At 38.3% G+C, this 8356-nt stretch overlaps 1 protein-coding gene and 1 long non-coding RNA gene across 14 annotated transcripts; one reads left to right on the top strand and one right to left on the bottom strand.

The window, feature by feature from the left end:
• The first annotated feature begins 242 nt into the window (after positions 1 to 242).
• Positions 243 to 8047, top strand: LOC136238046 (uncharacterized). Of its 5 annotated transcripts, none has more exons than XR_010692737.1 (12): positions 243 to 487; positions 755 to 810; positions 900 to 968; positions 4353 to 4627; positions 4683 to 4774; positions 4823 to 4896; positions 4958 to 7319; positions 7364 to 7419; positions 7470 to 7543; positions 7589 to 7656; positions 7711 to 7754; positions 7811 to 8047. It is a non-coding gene; the product is annotated as an uncharacterized lncRNA (long non-coding RNA). The 5 variants fall into 5 exon arrangements; XR_010692736.1 differs by having other exon boundaries at positions 871 to 968; XR_010692735.1 differs by lacking the exon at positions 900 to 968 and having other exon boundaries at positions 246 to 487; positions 4958 to 7125; positions 7179 to 7319.
• On the bottom strand, positions 1932 to 7011 carry LOC136238045 (uncharacterized). 9 transcript variants are annotated; one of them, XM_066028362.1, is made up of 8 exons: positions 6875 to 7011; positions 6686 to 6814; positions 5073 to 5189; positions 4924 to 5006; positions 4337 to 4602; positions 3719 to 3909; positions 3574 to 3661; positions 1932 to 2364 (listed from the first exon to the last, which is right to left on the bottom strand). In XM_066028362.1, exons 5-8 carry the CDS (start codon positions 4348 to 4350, stop codon positions 2037 to 2039), a joined length of 621 nt encoding a protein of 206 aa, XP_065884434.1. In that variant the 5' UTR covers positions 4351 to 4602; positions 4924 to 5006; positions 5073 to 5189; positions 6686 to 6814; positions 6875 to 7011; the 3' UTR covers positions 1932 to 2036. The 9 variants fall into 9 exon arrangements, with proteins under 9 accessions (XP_065884434.1, XP_065884429.1, XP_065884430.1 ...); XM_066028357.1 differs by having other exon boundaries at positions 4337 to 4599; positions 5073 to 6814; XM_066028358.1 differs by having other exon boundaries at positions 4924 to 5189; positions 5240 to 6814.
• Positions 8048 to 8356: the final 309 nt, after the last annotated feature.

Genomic DNA, 8356 nt, shown 5'->3' with positions numbered 1-8356 from the left:
CCCTGTGCCGGACACCCAGCAAACCATTTACTTATTTCTGTGCGTAGTTTTCAACTACAACAACTCTGGATACGATTTGGCTAAGTAGCAAGTTTCATCCGGTCCTTTGTGTGGAGCACGAAATTTTAAAAATAAATCTTACATCTTGTGAGATACTGAAAATGATATTTCTGTGAAGACAACAATTGTGCCTCCGATTTCATGGTGCACTGTTAAAAAGCCTGTGCGCATTTCACACCCAAAACGTATGCATTTCATACGGAGTTGTTTTAGTAAAAGGTGCGAACTTAAATAGTATGCATTACACGCTAAAAGAGTAAGTATATCATACGAATATGCGATACTGTCAAGGTATGAACCGCTAGAATGTTATGCATACCACTACCCATCAGTGATAAGCGCCTCTTACTAGTTATTTGGGTGCGCTTAATAAGCCATTATGTAGACGCCTCAAGCAAACTCCATGAACGGGAGGACGATCTCCAAGGTGAGTTCTAACTCCACTTCGTTTACTTTGTAGCTAACCTCGTTCGTACTGGCTCGAGTTTGTATCTAGCTACTACTGTTCATCCGCGTTCATCTGCAGACTCGAAACAAATTGTATAGGGCGCGAATCTATGCTATCTATTTAAGATCACTTGTATTTGTTTATTATGTACTGTTTTATCTTATGCTATCTATGCTTGAACAGTCAACGTTAACAGTAAAGTTTTTGAATCTTATCCAGTTTGTATTCTAATTGTTTCGTTTTCAGGTGCTTAGTGAAGGAAGAAAAGACGGATTTCTACTACAAGTACAAATATAAGACTGGTAAGCACTAATTTAATATACCTGAATCAGCTTTTATTAAATGCACCTGTGGTCCCACAGGGGCGGGATCATATTTGCTGTCTTTACAGTATAAGTTCAGATTTTATTTTGATGCGGCAAGATATTACTTTTGCTAATCACTGCCTCTGCCCAATTTGGTTAGTTGGGACATAACATTGATAGATACATAACATTTTCTACATGCTAAAAGCATTTTACAATGTCACTAAGATTTTCTTGTTCTTCCAGTAGACTTTGTGACAGATATGCTCTGGCAATGAATTTGTATTTCTGATGAAAGTAGCTAGCTTAAAAGTAATAGCCATAAGATTGTATGGGTTATTTTAGCTGATTCTAAAGGGAGGGAGGCTATACCAACTTGTTTAAAGCGTTTCGGGGCAATCTGAAAGCTTGTTTGGACTTAGTTTTACCTCACCAATACTGCCTCATTGTTGTCAGGGAAAATTAAGGCTGGTTTTTGGGTGATATTATTTTGTGGGCCACACCTACTGCTTTTGTGGTCCCTACTATACAGTTACTATCGTCAAGAGTTAATAATATAGAGAGGAGAGTGTCTAACGCCGTATAGTCCTGTAACAGATGATTGCACAGAAGTTAAACGGCTTCTTTTCCGCGTAACGACAGACTGGCTAGTATATTTTCGCATTTAACCACAAAGGCTATCCCAGACACAAGGGCGTGCGTTCAACTCGATGTTCAAGTTCACCACAAAGAGCATCGCTCTGTTGCGTAAAGAAGTGTGGCTGTTAACCTCGAAGATAACTCTGGGGGAGAGCGTCTGAGAAACCAATAAACACTGAACCAAAGGCGGAGTATTGCTTCGAATTTTCACTGCGTCGCCATGTTACCCTACCTTTGAGCATTCTTCAATTGAAGGAGCACTGTTCCCTGTACATACAGCTCAGTCTTTAGTTCAGTCTTCGAATATTCTCGAGGATTCATCACGGTGCGGCAAAACTAATTGCAGTAAGGAAACGAACAAATACTAGAAGCCTGTACATTACACGGAAAGGAAGCCGTTTAACTTCTGCGCAATCATCTATTACAGGCCTATACAGCGTTAGACACTCTCCTCTCTATATTATTAACTCTTGCTATCGTATTGTATGATTAATTGGTGATACAATTATAGCATATATCAATTGTTTCAGCAAACAGTTCATATGTTGACACACATACATATTTGGATTTTGCATGGACTTAATTTACTCAATAACATCATATTTAACTGTTATAAAGCTTTTGTCAACCAGATGTTGATTAAATGACTTACTCATAGTAAGTGGGTGGTAATCAGCCAAATCCTGATGCTTACAAATTATGTGTGTATGCTTCAGTGCGTTGACTTCATAGGAGTTGTAGTGCTTGTTAAAACAGTTTGTGATGAGTGGTTCAATGATGAACAAGCATGTATTTGATTCAGTTATGATGATGTCAAGTATCTTTCCAAAGATAGGCTCATCTTCACATAGAGTGCATATTACAACAGTTCCCTTAGAATAACTGGTGCCGTTGTATTCTGCATATGAAACCCTATGAATTTACATCACAAATTAACAGCTGAGCAATGTACAAATTACTTTCATAGTAGTATCAAGAGTTATCTCTTGGTATTTAAAAATGACCTGCATTTAATTACATTTTGTTTGCAGAGAAATCAATGGTTTTACTGTTTGTTTGTTTGTTTGTGTACACAGCTAGCATGAAGCATATCAACTTAGAAGTACAGGGAAAAGTAGCTTCATAAGGAATCACAAAAAGTAGTAAAATGAGGGAGGTTGCCTATACACCTCAGTGGATGTTTAATCCCTATAGCCTTGACTGATAGTATGTTCACGTTGAGTTGAATCCTCAAAAACATTTCATAACTCATGGATGTAATTACACATGATCTTGAAATTTAGCTCATTTGTAGTACTGCTTGACCCGCTAAAAATATTTCAAAATCTTTTTGTTCAAATGTTTGACATAATATTTACTGCCAATTAAAATTTTTACAATACATTTCCTATGTGGAAGCCATATAAGTACAATGTCCAATACAGCCCTTTCCTAAACTTGTAATGGAGCCAAACTGTACATGTCTGTTGTTGACACCATTGCTGTTACCAATAATCATCTGGTTGGCTGAAATGTTAACTCTGTTGAGAAAAAATCCACTTTTAATTTTTAGCTGTTTTTCAGGATTCAGCTCAATGTGAACATAAGGGATAAAAAAATCACAACAGATGAAGGGGTGGGTTGATTCTCGAAGGAGCTATGTTGCAGACGATACTTCCCTGACACTTCCGTAGCTTAAATCTCGCACTGGAGTTGCCATCATAACATCTCACATAGTGTTGCTGTTACTGCCTTGGCTACTGCTAACCACCCCAACTGCTGACTTGATTTTACGAGGCCACACAAAACGTGTGTAATGCAGTCATTAACACCATTCAAAACTACAAAGGAATATGGAAATACTCCTGGTGGTGTATGCGTTCATTTTATATAGGCCTATTGGGCATTAGATACTTTCCCTCCCTACTATTATTAACTCTTGGTATTGTTGTACTGTATTATAACTAGGAAGTAACAATTGTCATGGCATGCAATATGCTGTTACACTTTAGTGTGTTGTAACATTTGGTTCAAGGCAAACCTCCTCTGACATTGAACTTGGGTCGTGAGATAGTATTCAAAAACTAAAACTCTACGATTCCTTCAGCCCTAAAAATCTAATGAATTATGTACAAGTAGTACCTTTGCAATAAGGAAGTGAGATGCAACTCTGCTGAGTATTGTAAAAGATCAGACCGGTATTCAACATCATTCACTGTTGTGCTTGTTGCTAGAATTAATAAAGTGATATATTAAAAGTAAATTACATAATTATGTAGTTGTATACCTGTTCCGTATGCAATGTCTGCTCCTAGAAAGTTTGTGCTGCATGTCATCTTATAACACATGTAACGCTGGTGCCTAGTGGCAACAGTCTTCCCAATATTTGTAAAGTTACCAAGATTCTGGGCAGTTTTCTTGAAGTACTTGTGCTTAGCTTCGTATCTCATGCACCAGTTTCTAACAAGTGGACCGCATCTACAAAAGTCATGTGTAGCAAGTACAGCATTGTATATATGTAAAGTGCCATAATAAAGAGGATGGTTCAGATATGTGCTTACATTAGCATTGTCATAATACATCTAAATACTATTATAGCAAACAACACTGAAAGTAACCTTATGTAACCTTGTCATGTGTGTACATAAAAACGTCTGGTAACATTCATCAGTATTTTGTTGGCAAGTTGCTTAATGTTTTCCCCCAGCATATTTGTCAAACATCCTTAGCAACAGTTCCAAGTGGTATTGCCAAGTAGTATTGCATCATTTTGATTCAAATTTTGGCAGTGTCAACAGAATGTTACCAGATGTTTTTCCATGCCCACATACATATGGAAAAACTAACTGTGTGCTATACTTGGATATCACACCTACAAGGATGTCACATCAATTACTCATCTCACCTTCCCCCATGCATAGGGATTGCTACTTTGGTGCTACTACTTCTTAAATCAGGGGTATCAGTATGACACTTGAAGTAAAGCAATCCTTAGTATTGGAACTTAAGAATTTGGCGGCATCGACTCTACCTGATGGTGTTACTATTGCCAGGCGTTCAACAACGTCCTTGACAAATGACTTCGGGGACATAGGCTTCTTCTTGGCGGTCTCACCGATGATATCTGCTGACACATCCAGGAGACTGCTGTCCACGTCTTCAATAGTGCTACTTATGTGGTGGAGAGAAAAAAAATGTAAATAATAAAATGTTTAATTTTAATGCTGTAGTAAGTTAAGATATGTGTTAAGAGGTGATTGGTGAGAGAGAAGATGGTAGACGGAACTCTGTGACGTTGTTCAGAATTCCAGGAGACTCTGACAATATTATTGTCAATAGTCAGGTAACTAAGAACTTAATACTAGTCACAATGCATTTCTGCTTTTGACAGCTTCCTCAGGTGACATGTTCTTAGGTCACAAGAATGAAGAATAGAATGTATGGAGCTGTATGTATAATGTTAAGGTTAGTGGAAATAAATTTATTGCTTACCTTGTCATGTTACCGAAATTTGTTTTTATTTTAGTGGGCTTGGGGAAAGTAGCTAGTCTCTACGATGACTTTAAGTTGGAGAACTGGTGATAAAAAATAAATAAAGTATGTTGAAAAGTGTTGAAATAAAAATTATGTTTGTAGAATACCTTGAATTAAGCGGCGGCATGTGTATATTTGTGGTTAGGAAGGAGTTATCCAAGGGGTTTCCAGCGGCGACACGATAAATAATTTATTTCGACAAAGCGAGTGGTCTTTGTAGAATGCTAACAGGGGAAGGAAGTTTACGATAAGATAAAACTTTTATTCACTATACCTCTTCAGGAGGATACGAAGCTTGGTAGTTTGATATAAAGGTGCTTGTCTTGTAAGAGTCTTAGTTCACAATAAAGCAGCTTAAACGGTTGTTCAAAGCGTAACTATGCAAATGTGCTAGGGTGGCCAATGAGAGTTTGTGGATTTTAAAAAATTGTAGTCAGTGGCTTGAGGGAAAGATACTGTGTATATTCACGTGACTGGTGAATCACGCGTCACGTCAAAAACAGCTTTGCAATTTTTGCTTAACCATTGGTGATGGGTGTGGTCACTCGACAACAAACTAATTAACTTGAAGGCCTTTGCGTATCTAGTGTCTCAAGTGGTATTCTCTATGGTAAAATGATCCACCTTGTGATAAGCGGCTAGTTTACTGCAGACGATGCAATTATGATGAATTCTTGTGCAAAAGTGACAAAATGTAATGTAAAAGCGATGAATTCAATCACACATATACATGCTTCACACATGAAATATCACATCAGATCAATAAAAGTGTTTATGACCCCCTGACCACTCAAAATCTCTGGGCCCTGACCCTGTACTGTCACTACAAAACGGGGGTTGGCTTGGCTTGGCTGTATATGAAACTGTTTTGTTGCTGGCTTGGTGTTGCAGAAACACACAACCTTGGACCTTACAATTAGGATAATTCACTAGTTTTTCACTTTAATCCATAAAGGTTTCAGAAGAATCCATAAACATGTATTATCACAGGACACCATTATGTCTAACCTTATGTCATATGTAATAGCCCTGACAATCTATAAGAAACATTGGAAGTCATGTGAAAATAATAGATGTGATTCAGACTTCCGGACGTATGAATTTTTGTAACTTGACTTCGGAGACTGTGTAAAGAAACAGTGAAGGATGGAAGCAAGAGTTCATAATAATATGAACTCTTGATAGATGCTTGTCAGTATTATATATAAACATATAAACAAAGATTATCCAGCACTATATTTTTAGAAAAGTCAGTGACTAAGTATGCTTTAGTCGCCAAAAAGATTTCGGTCAAATGTGAATTTCATCCCACCAGCCCGAATTAAGCTACAATACTCCTCAGACAATAATATTATGGATATGTTATAGTGTTTAAAGACATACTTGTTCAGTGGCCAATTTGCAGTGGTGGTTTTCGAGATGCTAATAGAGCACCCCATGTTTTATACATCCATAGTGACCTAAGTTCTGTAAAACATCATGGGCTATTGACGGACGTGAGTTTAAATGTAATGGTTTTCTGTAAATATGTGTTTCCAGATTCTTCTGAAACCTCTATATAAAATGGTGATCAAGAAGGAAAAATATTGATGATCACAGTTCATTACTCCAGTTGAAAGTGCATCACCCATCATCAACTGGCAGTGTGGAAGTGACTACCAATTGCATAGTGACCTCAATCTGATGATGCAAACTTTCAACATGAGTACTGTATATCTACCTGGAATAAAAGCAGCATAGTAGCGGTAGTCCGCCTCAAACTTGGCAGCGAGTGATTGCCTGGTAGCTCAGGTAGCTAGCCGACTCAGTTTATTTTTGCGTAGGCGCCTCAAGTGATGGTGAAGTGACTCTACATTGACAAGGAATCGTACAGTAGATAAGATTTCACATACTTGGAATCACAACTAACCTTCACATGATTCGATGTTCCATCCCGTGTTCCATTTAATTGTCACCATCCCTATAACACTCACGTGAGGATGCTATCGACAGCTGCAATTTGTTAGCAACCGTTTGGACATACGACGTTGAGTCGAATATTCACAAACGGAGGTTGTTGAGTAAGGCTGTACTTAAAAGTTGTCGGAGCTGGTGGTGCATGGTGTAGGCCGGTGTTGGACTGAGCTGCCGCAACTGGGTTGAACCATACCAGACTATTCGGTTTGTTTCATTATACTGATAATAATTTCTTGCTTGACTAAACTTTTTAGCAGGCGGCTACATACTGCAGTCGACCATGAACTGTACGAAGGCGTTCCGCAGGCTCCTGTGCCGGCGGCTCAGGGGGCCGGTTCAATTAACTGCCATTCTCTCAGTTCCGGCGGCCGGGGTTTACATACTAGCACTGATAACAGGTTGGTAACTATGTTACTTGCAGTGGCTTTTAGTTTTTATATAGGTATGCTGACAGAAAAGTGTTGACAGAAGTGACAGGTCAGGATGAAGTGACACCAGGTACGGACAATACAAAGGTGTTATCATGTCACATATCATATCCTTTCTAGCAAACAGCAATTAGTTCTAGTGACATGGATTGAAATACTGCTATATAGTCAGGATGGCCAGACCACCAAACATGGTAAGATTATGGAATGCTGATTTATCAATCATTTTTTCTTCCCAGAACACCGATTTGTAAATTTATAAGACCAGTCTTATGCTATTAAGACACAACTGATTCAATAACAACAGGTATTATACCGTACAATTCTTACATTAAAATTCATAATCTATAATAATTGACAGAATTAACTATACATTGCTTCTGAAAGAGATTTCAACCATGCATGGTAAGTACATTGTTTCTTGGCTTCATCTGTTCACAATGCATACCATAATGCCATAGAAACAACTGCAGAAATAGAAGATAGTGATAGCCGTATGCAGTTCCCATGGATGTCATTCATCTTAGATGTTCAGATCAGTGGCGTAGCCAGACTTTTCGCCATGCCTGGGCAATGGGTGGGCAAGCCATTTCCCATGCAACACACGTACACATGTCCATCTTCATATGGACATCAATATAACATTTTAAAAATGCATTATGTATCATCCTACACTACTGTATGCAAGATGACTAATATCAACCTAATAGAAGCGAACGCCTAGCTAGCTATTGGCCTTCTAACATATTACATACATCTAGCTACATGTGTCTTAATACCAGACTACAAAGATTCTTGAATTAAAGCACGAGGCGCTCTATCACGTGATGACTATGCTCTGCCACTACAGTGTATAGCCTAGAAAAGTGGAAACAAAAAGAAAAGAATTACTGACTGAACAAGTACTCCATACCGTTTGAACTGAGCAGTGTACACACGGATAGATGGGTGCTAATTTCACAAATACCTCTAGACTGCTTTGCCTCCCGAGTTTTGACCACACCAAT

The sequence above is a fragment of the Dysidea avara genome, chromosome 11 (genome assembly GCF_963678975.1).
Source record: "Dysidea avara chromosome 11, odDysAvar1.4, whole genome shotgun sequence".
Classification (NCBI taxonomy): domain Eukaryota; kingdom Metazoa; phylum Porifera; class Demospongiae; order Dictyoceratida; family Dysideidae; genus Dysidea; species Dysidea avara.
This window is presented reverse-complemented; position numbering and strand designations above follow the sequence as displayed.